Source organism: Buteo buteo, chromosome 5 (genome assembly GCF_964188355.1).
Source record: "Buteo buteo chromosome 5, bButBut1.hap1.1, whole genome shotgun sequence".
NCBI lineage: Eukaryota > Metazoa > Chordata > Aves > Accipitriformes > Accipitridae > Buteo > Buteo buteo.
Window position 1 is genome coordinate 42570589 of NC_134175.1, and position 18845 is coordinate 42589433.

Consider the following 18845-nt stretch of genomic DNA (forward strand, 5'->3'; position numbering starts at 1 on the left):
TAATCTTCAATAATAGTTGGTAATGATATTTACAGATTAATTTTGTATTTCTTCTGGCTGGTGCTGCCTTCAGCTTCAATTCAATTCAGTCAGTCCTCCCTTCCTCCCTTCCTTCCTTCCTCTGTGAAGTCAAAACCTGCCCTTCTGCTGTCTGCAGTGGGGAAGTGTGGCAAGAGAGCCTCGCAGGCTCCTGGGGGGCTCAGGGCACTAAAATACTCTTTCTTTGCATCAGGGATCAGGCTGTTGTCCACAGAAGAGCGATCAGCAGATGCAGAGTGTCCAGCCCCATTTATCTCTGCCAGATGGTGCTAAAATGCTAGTCAGGAGCACATGTTGCTTCTATTCAACCAAATGGTTGTGCCACGCTGTGGCCTCTCTGCCCCTGAACCAATGAGCCTCAGCGAGCAAAATCCCAGCGGCAAAGGCCCCGGCAGCCCTAAGCTAAGCCCCTCTCCATGGCTTATAGAAAATCAGAGAAACCAAACTAGGAAGGCTCACAGCCCTGCAGGGACAGACAACAGTGTGCAGGAAAGGGAGGAAGGGGTTAAATAGGGTTTAGCACACACACAAAGTAAATATTTGAGGCCGAAATGTAGAAAGAAAGAACAATGGAGAGAGAAGGGCAGGAGAAGGAAGCAAGAAGTGTAAAGAGAAGAAAAAGGAGGATTATATTCTGCCAGAAAACAAAGGGATGGTTGTATGAGAAAGGCATTGGGGAAGCATTGGGGAAATGAGGGTTCAGCTCACCGCAAACTTTCTGTCTGACGCTGGACAAGTCAATCTCTCTGTGTCTCAGTTTGCAAAGGCTACATTGGGAATAATAAAGTCTCCTTTGTTCTGCCTCTCTGTGCTCACATCAGACGTCTCTTCTGTTTGTATGTTGTAGAAAGCCAAGATGCTACTGTACTGCAAACAAAAATAAAATCCAGTGAGACTTTGAGGAGGGGAAAAAAAAAAAGAGGTAGCAAGGTAAATAGGCTATGATAAAGCTAGGAGACAACTGCTTCAAAAACCAGGGGTGGGGGAGGAAAGAAATACAGGGGAGGCCGCTACTGAGGGAAGAGGAAAGGAACAATGTGGACCAGATTAATCCTACTGTTGCCTCCTGGACTCCAGTAGAGTTCCTCAAGGAATGGGTTTAGCCCAAGGAGTTCAGTTTTGTTTGGTTAAAGAAACTTCATGCCAAAGTTTTTAAATAGTCAAATCTGTTCTGAGAACTAGGAGAATGTGGGCTGCCTTTCCTGAAACATTGCATGGGACTTGGGATGAACAACTCCCGCTGAAGGCATCAGGAGCCAAGTGATTAAGCCCCATGCAGTGCTCTGACAGGAGGCCGCCTTCTTGCCTACGCATACTTTTTTAAGTATAGAAAGTATTTCCATATTTGCAGCAGCTGATCTTTATTTGAAGCCAAGAGCTGCTTTTTTCAGATTAGAACTGAAGCTTTTCTAGGAAAAGCCATTCTGAAGCAGACCATTGGTCCAGCTAGCCCAAGACGGTGTCTCCAACAGAGGCCCTGCACTCTGCTTAGCAAAAGAAATCCTAAAGCCTGCAGGATTCTCTCCAGGGATAATTTATATTTCACTCCAAGAGTTAGAGTTTGGCTTTCACTCCAAAGTCTGTAGGCTTATATTCTTTCCAAAACTCTTGCTTATTTTACTAATCTTTACAGTTCCCTGGAGATGTTTGCTGTTTGCAGATCTCTAACCTGTTTGGGAAGCCCCTTGAGCTGCTGACCTCCGCACCCTGCGGCAGCGAGATCCCCAGGCCAACTGGGGCATTTGTGCGGGTAGAAAGGAATTTTCTTTTCTCAATTTCAGGTTTGCTGCATTTAACGTGGAAGCATGCCTTAAGCTTCCCATCTCGCCCAGCTGGCTTCTCATTACAGCATCTCACCTAAAACTGTGAGCTGCTTCTGCCGTGCAGGGAATCCCTGCTAGGAGACGGGCTGTGCATGTGCGATGCTGTTCTGCCCTGAAACGTGACTCAGCCATGCTGAGGATCCACTTTGTTTAATTTTTCAGTGCTTCCAAGTTTACAAGAATAGTTTATTCTGTCAGCTGCTCCTGCAGGCACGGTGTGTTTTCTTCTCATGTCACTGGAGTATTAAAATTTTGTGGATAGTCATAGTGTCCCTGCTACGTGGATAGCCAGGATGTGATAAAGGTCTGAGGGGCTGCAGAGTGACTGGGACACGGCACAGTGCTTTCTGTGCCTCTCTTTTGGTAAAGAGCTGATTGCAATGCTTAAGCTTCTTTGCAGACTATGGTGAGACTTGCAGGTAGAAGGCCAAGAGGGACACTGTTGTGTAGTCCCATGCTTATGGTGATGGTGAACCGGCAAACGAGTGCATGGACAATGGGCAGGATGGCTCACTGTTCAGCCTGCCCTTCCTTCATCCATCTGTCCTTCTTTGTCCTTCTGCCACAGAAGGGCTCAGGTCTTGCAGGGGTAGGAGAGAGGTGTAGGGCAGGATACAAAGTACAGCCTTTGTCATCGTCTAGTAATGAACTGGCTAGATGGTTGTATACCCGGGGCTCTGCGGCAAAAATTAGATGGTGCTATGCAGACATGGTTTCAGATCCAGCACGCAAACAAACAAAACAAATGTATTAGAAACAGCTGGGGTATAGGATGAAAATGAGCATTATTAGGGGTATGCTTATAATAACTTATGAACTGGGGAATGCATCATTGCTGCACTGGGCCCTCCTGGAGACAGATTTGCTGTTGCTTTTGGAGCCCTTATTACAGCCATTGGTTTTCCCATTTATGCATCCTTTCCCCTAGCCCTTGTGGAAAACCTGGCAGCATGCTCTGAGACATAGCTGCTAACGCGAGGATTTTGTCAGGAGCTGGAGTGACCTCTGAAAGCAGTGGCCATGGCTTCATCTGTGGGTCACAAACTGCTGCTTGGGCGAGCACGTACATTACCCAGAGTGAGGGCATTGCTTTAGGCATTGATCTCCCTTGAGATGTTTCCTCCCTCATCCCAAGAGAAGTTTTGCAGCTCTTGGGAGTTTTTGTTGATTCCCTGGCTGTAGGATGGGCTCAGAGTTTTATAATTCATGCATCTTTTTGGAGCATGACTGACCTGTCCTGGGGAATACTGAGAAAGGTGAAAACACCTGCTGGCAGCACTGTCCTCATTTGTGTCTTTTACTGCCTCTCCTGTGCACAGTCAGGACATCGGGGCTGTTAGCAGTGAACCCCTTGCCTGCAGCCTGCCCTGCTGCAGCTCAGGAGGTAACCATCTTTAAAGCCATGCATTTTGCTCCCAGTCTCTGTGCATATCACCTCTGTGAGATGCAGCCCTTCCTTGTGGGAGAGTGTTTGAAATTGTCCTTCAGCCCTCAGTACAGTGGGAACTTGCTAAGAATTCATTATTGTGTGTTTTACATACACGAATACTGCACCCACTGACATTTTTCTGGTAATGTTTCTCTAAGACTTCAGTTGTATAATGTCTGCTGCACAGTCAAGTGCCTAAGTATTGACTTTGCTGTTTCCCTGGCAAATTTAACAAATATTGGCCAAAACTCAAGTTGCATGGACTCTGCTGATCTTGCAGCTGGAGAAATTTGGCCCAGTACTCCGCTTCAGTGTCTTTGAGCCATCGTGAAGTGTCTAGCATGTTGGCTGTTGTTGTTTGCTTCACTGTTGGATGAGATGCTTATATACAAAGCTGCTTAAATTCTAAATATTGCTTGTGGCTGAACGGTTCCTACCTTTGATGTGAGCTAGCCACAGCCTGGGATCTGAGAGGTTATTGTTGTTAAGAGGGTAAGTTATTATCAAAGTCTCCTATATTTAACGCAGAGTGCACAAAGCTCTGCTTACTCAAACACAGAAAGAGTTCAGCAACCACGACTAGTTTCCCTGGTCCCAAAACACTTTACTGACACAAAGCACTCTTTAGGGACCTCTCAGGACCGTGCTCCAATGCCTGTTCAAATTGCAGTTACATTGGTCTTGGCCTTGCATTGAATTACATCACTCCTTTGTGTGCTGATTTTCACAAGCGTAGGCTCAGCTGGTGAGCTTGCTCGTCTTCTGGAGCTGAGTGTTGCAGAGGTGACACCTGAGAGCATGTGGGGACATAGAGAGGTAGTTGTAGCCATCGGTCACCGGTGAGGGATGTATTTGCATGTAAAAGACAGTCTTGTTGCACAAGCTGACCGTGAATGGCAAATGCTACCTCATTTGCCATTAACAGTAACTCAACCATAGTAATAACAATACTTGTAGGTACGCAGGTTCAGCTGCGGGTGAAAATGGCTGTTATCGTCTTCATCCTGTCTGTTCCATATGTCTGCATGGATTGAACCACTGTGCCTTTGCAGGCTGCATGATGCAAGAAATAAATGACAATATATAGGGGGGGCTTTTATCCCCATTCCCGCTTTCAGACCCAGATGGTCAGGTGTCATCTGCTGTGTTCAACAAGGAAGGTGTGATGGCTGGAACAATGTTGCCAGTCAAGAAACCTGCTTTGTGAGAAGGCTCTCTTGCCCTGGTACCATCTCAGAAGAATGGTGGTTGCTGCCTGCCTGTGAAAGGCAGAAAGTAAAAATAAAGGGTTTCAAATGTGTTGTACTCTTTGATGAACTGGAATAGCTTTAAGGCCGTATTGAAGATCACTTGTCATGATGGGTATTCACTACCCAGTGATGGATGAGTTATTTTTCAGAGCAACTGCAAAGATGTCCTTCAAACCCACCTTTTGTTTTGTAATAGTCCTGATGGAATAGCAGTGTCTGGCTTGCTGTGGGGTGATCCGTTACTGCTGGTCTTTTTCAAAGCAGAAGCATGCTGCTGGTGGCTGAAACCATTGTCAGTTCTTTTCCTAAGGCTTCCAGGAGAGTAAAAATCTGGGATTTCTTTGGTGAACTTTCAGGAGATGTGAAATAATTTGGCACTGCGGGGAAGGCAAATGGTCTGTGCAGGTATATTTAACATGTAATCAAACAGTATGAATTACATGAGGATGCACTGTGGCTTCAAACCACTCCTTCCCTATGAAAAGCTTTGGCTGGCTTGTAAGGAGCATGTCCTCCCTCTGAGTGCGGTCCCCACCTTGAGCCATTCCATCTCCAGCTGTGCTGTGCAGCAGAAAGTGGGGAAGGGGAAGAGCCTTTTTTAAGCCAGCCGCTGTGCAAATCTGTCTCCAGGACTGATGCTAAATGGATGTGTATGTGCTGTAATGTTCCTTGCAATTTTGCCTGGACTATGCTCAAAACAGTGAAAGGAGAAGGCTCCTGGCTCGGTGTGCAAGCTGGGCATCTCCCAGGTTTGACAGTATGGTCTGTGAAAAAGGCAGTGGGGGTAAAAAAGTGGGAAATTTGTTACCCTTTCAGAACTTCTGAAGGATAAAATGATGAGCTGATTCTCTGTGTTTTCTTTTTACAAATATATCTCTATTGATGCTAATGGTGCTTGGGTATCAGCCATTAGGGTCTGTTTCTTGGTGCTTTTATGTAATTTATAGACTTTCTCCAGTCTGATTTAGAGAAACATGGAGTGTCTGTGAAGCTGGGAGCAAGAACATGCTCTCTTCTAATGTGGCTTTCCTGTCTTCCTCTATTTTGCAGGTTCTTTTCGAAATGATGGTTTAAAAGCTGCTGATGTCCTTCCTATACTGAAGGAGAAAGTGGCCTTCGTGTCAGGTAAGCACATCTTTTCTGGATCCCTCCAGCCCAGCATGAGCTCTGTCTGCTGCGTCCTGGTCCTTATGGCACTGCAGAGTCATGAGGGACCAGTTTCATGTTTGGACTTGGTAGTATTTAAATCAGTTCTTCTGCTAAGAAACAGGCTGTATGTGGAACAGGGCTATCCAGTAATACTCAGAGTGTTGAAATCTGGCCCATGTTGATTTTCTTCATATTCTGAGAAACAGTAAATGGGCAGCACAGGTGGGATGAAATGCATCCTCTCAGCTCCAGCCCAGACCTGTGTCGTCTCAGCCTTCAGGACAGTTCAGGGATCCTGCTTTGGGCTCACGGTCAGCAAATAGCATTAATTCCTGTTTGTAGGAGGCACTCAGACCTGTAAATCACTGGTGTTTCATTTGCAATCCTAATCAACTTGCAGTTAAAAGTACTATTGATGCTGCATTTACATAATAGCTCAGATGCTCAAAGATCTCCTGCCATCCTGTACAAAGATTTAGAGCCTTCATTCAGGAGAGAAATCTCGAGGACCTGGGGGTGGATGAGGACTAGACGGTATGGAAAAGGCTTTGAGAATGGCTTGGATGATATTGTTTCTGGCATGAATTACAGCTTGTCAGGGAGAGGGGGAAGAGAAAGTCTGAAGCGATCCTAATCTTGTATGAAGTCACTCAAATTGGCAGCGTAAAACCGTGTTATTTCCAGTGCCAGTGTTTCTGATGATTGCAAACCATTCAGGCTGCTTTTGGTCATCTCCCCTGTTGCAATGAGAAAACCTGCATCAAAAATAGCCTGCCCCCTTGTTTGCAGTCTTTGCTTTTTGTTTCCTTCATCTCCACAGTAATGCTGACTGCAGAGGGGAGGAGAGTAGCAGCGAGGCTGTTAGGTGCTTGGACTCTTCCTCCCTGGCTCTCCCCCCAGGTGCTGGAGTGGGGCCCATGAGGATGGGGCTGGTCACCCTGCCGAGCCATGGAGATGCCTGGCCAGGCAGGAAAAGCTTTCAGCTTTACTAGTAGTTGGTGTGAGATGTCTTCCTTTGTAGCAACAGGTAAATGGTCCAGGGATCACAAGTCCAGCAGTGACTTGGGCAAACCATTTGTGGCTCTGTAAACCCTGAACTTTCTGACCAACAACATGAAAATCGAAGTCTTTGAGAGAAGTTTGTGAGACACAAAAAGCCTCGTGTGAAAACCCAAGACTATCCCAACAGTACTCGCGTGCAGGACCACTTTACCTTGCATTGTTGTCTCATTCTGAATGTCCTGAAATGTTTTATGTGGCTGTTGTCTTTCACTGCTCCAAAGAGAGGAGCATAGTCATAAAAACACAGCATACCTGCAGACTTGTTTGCAACACAAAGCTGAACTGGGTGCTCTGGGGAAGTGAAAGGGAGGAATTTATGCATGGACCATACTGGAATTGAGTTCTTGGCTCCTGCTGTTGCTTCGCATGGAAATGACTGCAGGCTTATGCGGTAATTCATGGAATATTTAATAACGACAACCTGTCTGGATCGTTTATATAGCCTCTTCCACTGACAGTGCCTGTGTTCAGCTCTGAGCCAGAGGGTCTCACACCAAATCATCAGCTCATTAGACGCTGTCCTGGGCCAAGCTTGCCTTCTGGGGGGGCGTTAAACAAGCAGCGCCAACACGATCCCCCGGGGTTTCGTGCCGTGATCTGCTGCAGGCAAGGGACAGCTCATTCTTTGTAGACTCACCAGCCTCCAGACTTGTATCTGCTCAAAATGTGCCTGTTCCTGACACAGCTAGCTAGATAGCGGTCCTAGGATTTACACCTCCTCTCCGTTGTCTCCAAACACAACGACTACGGACAACAATTGTCAGGGGCCTTTGCAGACAGAATGCTCTGAGCTGCTAGTGTCTTATTGCAACAGTCCCAGCATCACCCTCCAGCCCAGAGTTTAAGTACTGCCCAGTCTTCCCCTGGGTTGTTGTAATAAATCAGATTAAGAAAAGGATTTGAGCACTTCAACTGATGGCTAGGCTCTTTTTAATTAAAATGGAATAACTTCCTAGAGTATGCTTTGAGCACAGAAGAGAAAATGTTTGCCAAATAGAAAAATCAAATAGCTGGACTTTGCAAGATTAAAAAAAATATAAATAAATTGTTCTGTAGTTAACATAGACTCTGGGAGCACATTGCATTTTTAATCAGGCTTCCTCGAAGAAAAAGAGTTTTATTGAATCTTCTTCAGAGTTTTATACTACAGTTAATTTTAACGATAACAGTACAGTAAAGTTGTCAAGGGGGTTCTCCTTACACGAGCAGAATTTATCAGCACACACAAAAAAATCTCAGCTGAACATCTCAGTTACACAGTTTATTTCTTTTCTCATCTGCTGTGGCTCACCACCTTGTTTTTTTAGTCCATGATTCAACAGGAAAGCGGCAGAGAACAAACAAGCTCCTTCAGGCAGGGGCTATACTGTGCTTTGTGTTTCAGGATGCTCCACACCTGGACCATGCAGAGCAGCAGGGCAGAACAGGCAGCGAAGTGACACCGGCTGCCGCCTGCTCCAGAGCAGGCACAACAGGACCCGCCTGCACAGCCGTGTAATCTCAGAGGAGCACTCAAATTTTCAGAAGTGCACTTAATTTCGGAGTTGAAATGCAGCTCTAACTAGCTGGACATGCATTCATCCAGCCTAAATGCTGTCTGGGGCTCTGTGCTTGGCGCTTCCCCTCAGCTGGCTCAGCCGGCAGCGAGCAGCAGGCGCAGGGCTGCATCCGCATCGCTGCGCTGCGGGAGAGTTGAGGGGCGGATGATGTTGGGATTTTTTCCTGGAACTCGTTCTTGATTTCTTCCAGTGATCTCATGTATGAGCTAGACTGAACCCAAGAAAAGTTCATGTGCGTGTGTGGCTAAACAGCACCTGAAAATCCCATTCTAGCACTCATAAGCAGAGAGATGGCCTGAGCAGTCGGGGGCGCGATGCATCCTGGCCATCGCCATCTGATCGCTTCCATCGCTGACCTCGTGGAAGCAGATTAAGCAGGGGATTGGCGGGAGGGAGGTTTTGGCCACCTGCTTGTTGCCTAAACCCTAATAAAATCTTGGCTTTGCCTGGGTGGTTCACCGTATTGCTTGCAGCACTGGAATGGCTTTGGGAACCACCAGGGAGTGAGCTACAGGCCAGAGACTGATTTTTGTATTCTGATGAGTGCAGAGGAGAGGAAATAAAACAGGTTGTAGATTATTTTAGGTAGTTTTTTTCAGTGAGAGGTGGTGAAATATTTTGGAAGCTAGGCTTGTAGTCTTTCCTAGGAAGCACAGATGCTGTAGAAGAGTGGTTTAACTTGGGATGTTGTTCAGCTGTTTGATTATATTTGTTGGAGATTTTCTGTTGATCAGTGCAATATGGGAGGAAGCATATGAGGCTCTCAGGAGAGGGAGGGGAGCGTGTTATCATGTCCCCTTCCCATGCGTGGAGATTTTCATATACGTAGGTTATGAAAAGCTTGTTAGTTGACTAATGCTGTGGGTCTTGCTGAAAGCATTTGCCCTTTCCCCACGTCCCACTGAGAAGAGTTTCTCAGGATCCTTCCCGGCACTTCCCATTCCTGGAAGGCTCAGAAGAGCAACAGCGCGTGGGCTCACGCCTGTCACCCAGGTACCTTCTGCTCATCTGCCGAGGCAGGAGTACAAAGGAGGAGGCTGGCCAGGTTTCTGAGAGGGTGATTGAGCACGGAGGAATCAACAGCAAAAGGCAGAAGGGTGTAATAAACTGGTGAGCTGCTGCAGCTGTGACAAGCAGAGCTCCCAGTGTGCGTTCAGCAAAGCAGGAGGTTTTTCTGTGGACTTTGGGTAACAAAAGGCATGGGGTAGGGAGAAGTGGATGCGGTAACGGTTTGGCCATCTCCATCCCTCAAAAGCCTACTGTCCCCAACCCTGCATGTCTCGGGAGCAGCCTTGGGAGCTGGGTCACAGCAATGTCTGAGCCTGGCTGAGAGCCTGAAGGAAAAACAGAGAGAGATTTCCCGAAAGGTCTATAGAGGAGGAATTTCAGTGTAAATAGATCAGATCAACTTTTCAATTAGGTTTCACTAAATTTAGGCCAGCAGGGTGAATCAGAGGAAGGCTCAGAGAGGAAGATACTGACCTTCCCAAAAACTTGTCTGAAGACACCACAGGTCACTTAGTGCCAGGGGTACATGGGACCACATGTGGAGGGACATGTTTTTTCTTTTTCTGTGATGGATACGCTTCAATCTTTAGAGAAAGGGTTGAAATGCCGCAGGGCCCTCTGGGCACTGGAGGAGTTCAGATCCAGGTTTCAGCGGGTCTCAAACGCTGATTTGTGGACACTGGAATTCGTATTGGATTGGGAATAGAACTAACCAAAATATTTAATATTGGAATGATGTAAACATTTTGTATTTGCACAGAAAGTTTTGATTTTAATTAAAAGTTTCCATTCTCATCTTCCTCTGGAATGGAAATTTGAAATGAAACATCAGCATCGTTCTACATTTTGTTACAGAAAAATGTCTTCCATTTTATACCATTCCCTGATGTAGTTTGAAATGAACGGAAATTCCAAAGAGGAAATAGGCTATTAGAAAAACATAGCATTGCTTGATTATTGAATTTTGCTAGTGGTTCTGGGCCATCATGCTTTCATCTAGAATTTGCTGCTGCATTGATGCAGATTTTTCTTTGAAGAAAATGAGGAAGTTTAGACTGTAAAGTTTCCAGGTCTTTTGATGAGGTCTGAGCCTGCCGCGGTTTTTGTTGTTGTTTGTTCTTTTCCTTTTGTTTTTCAAGGTAATTTTTGAGGATAGAGAAGAGCCTTTACCTATAGGGATTGTTTGAATATCCTCATTGGGACTCTAAGGTTAAAGCAGAAAGCAAAATGTTTCCTGGGATTTCTGATTTCATTTACAGGTTGTAAATGTAGTGTGCAGAATCAGTTGCCGTATTTCTTTCCATACTTTTTAACTGTAGCCATGGACTAAATTAAATAATTTCTGTGGAGAATGTCTAGTCACTGCCAGCACTTACTGCCCTGGCGCTTGGACACTAGCAGCTTGCCAAGATCCACCAATATCTCCTTAGAGCAGGGAGATTTCTCCTTTGTGTGCTTCATTAATTAGCATGTGTGAGAGTAGTGATGCAACCTGTGCTGCCTTGTGGAGAGGCAGAAAGCTTCAAGTGCCATACAAAACTGGGCAAAAAATCAATGCAATCAAAATTTCTGTCCAAAAAGACTCACAAGAACTTGTGGGATCACAGGTAATTGATTGGGTGTCATCCAAATGTGCTGGACTCTGACCACCTCCTGGTCGATGGGTCCCTGCATCCTGTCACATAGGTATAGCTTCTCAATTAATGATAGGGACTTTCAAAATAACAATAAGAGGAAGGAACTGAGCCTGTGAAGCAAGAAGGTCTGTATACATCCCATCCTGTTCCAGCTCACAGGGTTTTCTCGTCCTTAAAGACACAGTGAGCTCCATATATATCTCAGCAAGGGTCTCATCTTCATTTACACAGGCAGTTGAGAGTTGTCCTTATATAGAAATCAAGGCTGGGAGCTTATAAATCAATATAAGGACCCAAGGAGGTGACTGTAGCACCCGAGATAATTAATATGATAACAACCAACCATTTTGGTCATTTTGCAGTAAAGCATGCTCTCCTGTCCCACTAATGAGACTCGTCACCTCTGAAAACTTCCTTGTTTCTATGAAGGAGCTTTGGTTTGTAGGCTTATGTTTTTTTCCTAAGGAATCAATTTTAACTGAAAAGAAGCACTGAAATTCACAACTGGACATCCTCTCTGTATTAGCAATGGTTGGGGTTTTTTAATACTTTTTTTTTGTGGGAAAACATAGGCTATTTGAAATGGAAAAACGTTGCTGGAATGTGCAACTTCAGAAACATTTTCATCTGCTAGTGTTTTCCAGCTCTAGACTGAATTTCTTCTTAAACCCAGGGCGGGGGAAGGACTTCCTAATAGCAATTACATGAGTCCAATAGCTTGAACTCTCCCCTGAACTTTCATTAATTTGCAGGATCCTCCACTTGGCTGTAGCTGTTGAGGACTTACCTGCTGGGGACGTGGCAAACCTGAGCAGCCAGTTATATTAAATCAGTTTATCACATATTTCCCTTTGCTGATGACCATCAGAAACTTTGCTATTGCTGTTTCTCTGTGCTTATCTCAAATCAGGAAGACAAACAGTGTGTGATCAGGGTGAATATGGCATCTCTTTGTTTCTCCTTACTCTGTACAGCTTCTGAAGTTAGGCCCAGTGGCATGAATTTGGAGTGCCTGTCAGTATGGCCATCGGCAGCATGACTGGCATTGCCACATGCTGGTTTTTTTCCTTCTCTTCTCCAGGGGCAAGAGGGTGTGCAGTGGAGTGTTTTGGTTTAGAAGATTTGGGGTTTATTTTGTGCAGTTGCTTTATTGTTTTTTAAATATATACAGCTATTCCCATACATCTGTGATAGAGAAGGCGAGATCAAAAAACTAATTTGCAGCTGGGGCAAAAGTCAGTGAGGTTTGCATAGGTGTGAAAAAGGGCCAGCATTGAAGAGGAGGGTACTGGTGCTACTTTACAGCAAACCAACTTCTTCCAGAGGAAGAAACAGGCTCCTCTGGACTCTCTCTGGAAGTTTTACCTTCCACACAAAGAAGCTCTTCCCTCATTTTAATGAGTTTCACTTGTTCTTAGTTTTGCTTTCCTGGGGCAATAACTTCTTCTGTGGAAAATGAGACAATTTTCCCAGTGGCTTGTTGGCAAGCAAACATTTAAAATTGAAGAAGTACCCCCAAATACTTGCATAAATCAGCAAAGGTGTATTACAAGCCACAACACGTGGTCTTTTCAAATCCACGCATTGGCTGTGGGTGACTGCAGAACAAATCTACCTGGGGGGAAATAGGATCCTCCAGTGGCTGCGCTGAGCATCACGTCAACAGCCTCTGATCTATTCTGCTAAGTGATCTTCTGGTGGAGCATACAACCTTGTTTTTGGAGTCATTAACTCTAAATGTTGCAACTGTTGGCCATTAGGATTTGATTCAGGCAGTTGACTCTGGGATATGGGATGCTGCAAAGAGCAACACACTGGAGGATCTGGACCTGGTGACTGCATTGCAGCTGTGTTAATTTGCAGGTGGGCTTGTTGTGGGAGCTTAAATTTTCATCACTGTTGCACTAGAATCACCTGCTGTGGAACCGACTGAATTTGGGGGTGGTCATACAGATAATCCTATATATGACCCTTACAACAAATTAGTCCCTCTTGAAGCTGGAGGAGTTTTAGTGTAGAGGTCTGTTCACAGGAGCTCTGGTAGCAAGTAGACTCTCACAGAGTTCAGCTATGGCAGGGAAAAGAATATTATTTTAAGACTCTGGATACCAATTCCTTGATACTTTGCTTTCCTAGGAAGTCTGTCAATTAGATTTAGAAATCCAGAGCATATTGTTTGTCATTTTATGGAGGCGCCTGACATCAGCTGAACTCATTCTGTCTCCTAGTTCTCTTCATTATCATTCATTTTTTCACCATATTTTGGACTGAAATACCATCTGAAGGAGCATTTCAACTCCTCTGGAAACTCACTTATGGTCTCAGCAAAGTCTGCAACATCAAGATTGATCAGCTTATGATCTGCAGGAGTCAGATGATGCTGCATATTCATTTGAACTGCAGTAGACATCTGAACAGAGGCCAGAGACACTGTGTACTGCTCCTGTCTCCATTGCTGATGTGTTGCAGGAGCTTAGACAAGGTGCTTGGGAGCCTTTACACATGTGGACATTTGTCTCTGTCTCTGGTTAATCCTTGTGAATTCATGCTTATAAAGAGAGTGCAAAAGGAAGCAGAGGGCCTGAATCCCTTAAATATATATAAATGCAAGCAGGTAAGTATCATGATAGAATGGCTGACAGAACTGGAGAGATGCAGCTTGAAAATGGAGCTCGATAAAATCATTATCTGTTGTATACAAGAAGTCTGCATTAAAGGAAACTGATAATTTCCTGTCCTAAACAGGATTACACAAAGCTGGCATTTCAGCTTTTTGTATATTATCAGGGATGGTTGTGCCTCAGGACTTGAAATTGGGAAGACCCATACACTGAGTTCACATAAGTAACACTTGGGGTTGGCCAACACCTTGACTTACCCGTGGGCAGTTGGAGCCACCATAGGCAGAAACCTTTGGGCCCACCACTGAAACGATTCAGATGTCAGTTTAGGCAGCTGCCAGGACAGGGATCTTATGGCTGGAGTCCCTTTCCTCTCAGTTGCAGGCTTGACCAGAAAAGTGGTTATCAGAAGGTCACTGACTATGCTGCCTGCTTCCCATGTAGGTTTTCTGAGGTTTCTTTAATGTTTTCTTTTAATGTGGTATGCATCACGATGCCTTATGCCATCACTGCAATATCCCCTGTATCATTTGAGGAGAAAAAAATGATGTAATCCTACTTCTGGGAACAAATGCCTACTTCTGGGAACAAATGCTGAATTTAGCAATGGTTTCTGTATAGGCTAGAAGAAAGGGAGATGGGAAGAACTGGCAAGTAAGCCACTGACAGGCAAGGCCATCAACAAGGATTTTGTAGGAGGAATGCAAGAGATATATGGCTAAATATTTGTTCTCAGTGTACTTTGTGCCCTGAAGAATGTGTGTTTTTCTAACTCCTTTTTCCAGACCACTAATAACTAGGCCATCTGTTTGTCTCCCTAAATCAGAGCAAAGCCCATGAAAACCCACCTTGACAAACAATTAGAAATTATCAGCTGTTTGTTTTAGCATTTAATAACTGTAATTAGCAAACCTAAAGACATGTTTGATTATTGCATCCCATGTCTGTGAGCCCAGTGGGAGGCAGGAGATGGGACACACTGATTAGAGCAATTGAGACTCTCTACTTCCTTCCATTTTTTATTTTCTTTTGAAACAGTGTGCTGGGTAGTTCTCTGAAGAGACTGCATATAAAATTGGTGTTGAGATCATGGCTGACTTGGGGCAACATTAGCCTCCTCGGGTGGATTACTAACAAGCAGAGACAGAGTTTCTGTAATGTTTTTAGTTGCTGACTTTTAGCCTAAGCGCTATGAAGCTCTAATACAGTGGACTAAGAGTCAGAAAACCTAATTTCTACTCCTGGTTCTTCAAGTGTCTTGCTGTGGGATCTGGGTTGAATTTCTTCCCCTCTCTGTACCTCATTATTCCCCTCAGTAAAAAAGGAGTTAATAATAAAGAAGAGGAAAGGTATAGACTCCCTGTATAGACAATGCCAAAAGGTTTTCTTCTCTTTTAGTTGCTGTTGCTACCTGTCTGGAGGCTCTGTTAAAGGAGATGAGGGTCCTAATATAGGCATGTTAGGTGTCTAAAGTTTGATGGTGGTAATATCCCATTTAGTCTGCCTAGAAAAGCTGAGATTTGCAGTTATAAAGCGCAATGGAAAAGCTACATATTATTAGTATTTAAGAGAGTAAACCACAGTTACTGAACTCTGCAAGTCTTATGGTGAATTAAACATACCGTGGTTTGTTCTGGAAGAAACCTGACGTTTCTTCATGAAGGCCCTTCATAAAATTGTAAATTATGCAGGCATTCATAAAAATTAGGGATTGCTCATGAATAATTTGGAAACAAGTGAAGGATTTTAATATGTACGATGCACTTGTAATAATAATTTCACCCTATTGCTCAAAGCATTGAGCTGTACTTTTATCACAAATGAGAAACATTTGTTTCTAAACCTCACATTTCTTGAGAGTTGTCACATGTTTCCTTGTTGTTCTGTGCCATAGGACTAGAAGGAATCAGTCCAGGCACTTATTTATCCTTCCATCATCCAGAAACCTCCAACTGGGTCATCATGTATCCTTCTTCCTCCAACGAGAATTAACCCATTTCCTCTGGTCTGTCCTAGTAACTTCTGACTCTGTGCTAGAGCCTTATTTATCCAGCTCCCCTGAGGACACTGTAGATGAACTGTTGAGGGACAATTTTTATCCTGAAGCGAAGACAGGGCAGGAATGTTCTGGACCCTGTTTCCTTTTCTGTAGCTGAAATCCTTGTGTTACTCTTAGTAAAAGAGACAAGAATTTTCTGATTTAACTTTTTCAGCATACCAGAATTTAGATTTTTTTTTTTTTTTTTTTTTTTTTTTTCTCCTTCCCCAGAGCTCACTTTGGTGGAACTGTAGGTGGGAAAGAGGTCCCTGGTCAGAAACACAATTTTTGGTTTACCAAGCCGAGGTGAACGGACAGCATCAGAACAATCAGGGCTGCTGGGCTGCTGCTTACCTGCTCATGGCCCTTCCCAGGTGTTTCATATCCTGGGAGAGGATTATAACTGTGGGCTTGGATGTCTCCTGATCTCATCTCTTAGTGCTTTTCCACTTTGTAGTAATATTTAATTAATTGGGAATGGAGGAGGAGAGGGAGCCTGACTGAGTAGCGGGTAGCATGTTCTTCTGGGATGCAGTTCAAGTTCAGGTCTCTGCTTCAGTGATTATTTGGAAGCTTTTGAAAGCCTTGGTTACATCTTGATATGACAGGAAATTTTTCAAAACCTTGAAAAGCTTCCTGTGTTGAAAAAATATTTCCCTCCAGCTTTAGTTACTACATTGGTTTGCCATTCTATAGGCTGGCTTGCTTTTCTGTTGGACACATCATGCATGATATAATGGTTTTGGCATTGTTACGGTGTGTGAAATAATCTCAACAAAGGGAGAATGTGCTTAAAATAAGGATTATTTTTTTTTACAAATATATATGTATATAGATCTGAAAATAAAAATGAGCTTATTTCCTTGTAAATTGAATCCTTGTTATATTAGACCCCCATTCTCATGCTATGTGGCAGAGGCATGGATCCGCCAAGCCGACACTGAATTCCCATGGACCTTCCTCACCTTCATGGTGCGGAGCCAAAGGCAAACATGAGGCACAGAGATTTGGGTGGAGATTAGGCAGGACAGTTTTTGTACTCCATATGCACCCCTGGCTGCACAAGGGCTCAAAATGAAGATGGCATCTTTTGTTTGTCTCTCCATTTATACCCCTGGACAAATTGGACATGACCTGGCTCCAGGGGAGAGTTGCACAATGTAGCCCTTCAGGTATATAGCGTCCATTGAAAACTATGGGAATTTCAATGCTGACAAACTGTAACACATAGGGTAACACTGGCATCTCTATCTGTATAGATGAAGTTTATGTAACAGACTTTGACTTGTACAATCTGCAGTGCTGTAGAAAACTCTTTAGACAGGACGTAGCAATTTTTAAAAAAATAATATATATATTTGAACAAAATATATATAATAACAACATTGCTATTTTTTAGCTGCTTCTGTGTGACTGTGATCACATAGAGAGATACTTTGTGCTAGAAGGTTTGTGCTGTGAGCTAGTACCTATCATGATATCAACTGAATGGACGGTTTCAGAATAAAATGGACTGGACAGGGGTACATTGACAGATGGGAGCTGGATCTACAAGTGACTTCTCTGTTCTGTATGCAGGGCCAGCCGGAAAACCTGTGCCTTGAGGGTACATGCGTGTATCTCATCAGTTTGTTTTCTGGTTCGTCCTCCTGCAGGAACTCCTGCCATATGAGGCATCTCCTTGATTCCTGATCTAAATTCTGCCCAGAGAAATTCTTTGCCCTGTGGTGATCCAGGATACTGTTTTTCCAAGCACACATGTGCTCTCATGCCAATCCTACTTTTACAGCAGAGTGTCTTAGGGCTCTTCCTACTGAATTAGGGTGTTTAGGACCCCTACAGAAGTCATGCCCCACAGAGTCTGGGTGTCCTGTGTTCTGCATGAGAGAAAGCAGCATGGATCTGTGCTGGAGATGTGCGTGTCCTAGCGTAGCTTTTTCTTCTTGTTGGCCAGGTAAATTAGTTCAGAGAAGCACGTGATTTTCCTTTCTCAGAAGTGATATTTCTCTTAAGAGGATTATACTTTCCATTGAAAAGCACAAACTCATCTGCATTTTTACAGCTTATTTTCAAGGTCTTTGCAGTTCTATGCTAGTTTTTTGAACTGTAATTTTGCTATGACTTTTTTCCTAGATAACAATGCGAACACATATCTAACAACACGCAACTCCTGAAAAAATCCTGTGATAATATGTGAAGAAAGAACTAAACATTGAGGCACTAGACTTCAGTTTCAAGCTTATTAAACTTTATTCCCAGCAGAGAATAAAATAAGGTGCTGTAGAATAGATTGTATTCACCCCTATATTTGTGATTGTATAATTCAGGGTATAGTCATTCCTTTATGGCTAAGCCTTTTGACAATTGCTGTAAATGATGAAGTGCCAGACACTGGTGGTTTAAAAGGAGTGGATTTTAAGACAGGAAAGCTACAGGAAAAAAACAAACCAAAAATCATTCCAATTGCCAACAACGCTCTCAAAATAGAAAGCATAGGAGGCATGAACTTCTAATCAAAATTTCAATTTCTAATGAATTGCCAGATAGATTAGAACGTCTTGCTGCATAAACATTACTGGGATACATCACTTCTCACTGGCAGGACATTGGAGACTATCTGGCAATGAACAATGCAACACACTGAGTAACAGTGAAAAATACTTTCACTTTCCTGGTGTTGACCAATTTAAAACTATCCCCACAGTAAGATTTCCTTAGCATTGCCTGCTTGGATTGGCAGTTATATTACATTTGAAGGGATTAGGTGAAAGCCAGAAGAAATGCTAGTAGCAATTTTCCTTGTGTGTTGGGCTTGTTTATTTATTTTTTTTTATTTATTTCCCCTGCTTTGGAGCTCCAGCAAATGCAAGCATGTCTTCCTCAATTAGGCAAGCCTGGAAGCTACAAAGAGTGCACGGGCTCTTGAATGTGCTGTAATTTATGTTTATCAATTCAGTGCACATAGTTTTTTTGACGTGTGCTTCCTGCCTGATTTTCTAACAATCCTTTATTTTCCGCAGGTGGCCGTGATAAACGAGGTGGTCCTGTCTTGACCTTCCCAGCCCGCAGCAATCACGACAGAATAAGGCAGGAAGACCTTCGGAAACTTGTGACTTATTTGGCCAGCGTGCCAAGGTAAAGCTAGAAAGAAAACACTTCAAAGCTTAGGGTGGATGGGTGGGTGAGGAACTTGTTCTTGGCAGTTGCTGATTTCCAAGTATTAACATTTA

At 43.9% G+C, this 18845-nt stretch overlaps 1 protein-coding gene across 1 annotated transcript in view; it reads left to right on the forward strand.

The window, feature by feature from the left end:
• The window catches only part of KALRN (kalirin RhoGEF kinase), a 532592-nt gene that overhangs the window by 163118 nt on the left and 350629 nt on the right, over positions 1 to 18845 (forward strand). Inside the window, exons 2-3 of the mRNA XM_075028813.1 lie at positions 5592 to 5666; positions 18636 to 18750. Of these exons, the coding sequence (XP_074884914.1) occupies positions 5592 to 5666; positions 18636 to 18750 (190 nt within the window). The remainder of the gene's footprint in view (positions 1 to 5591; positions 5667 to 18635; positions 18751 to 18845) is intronic.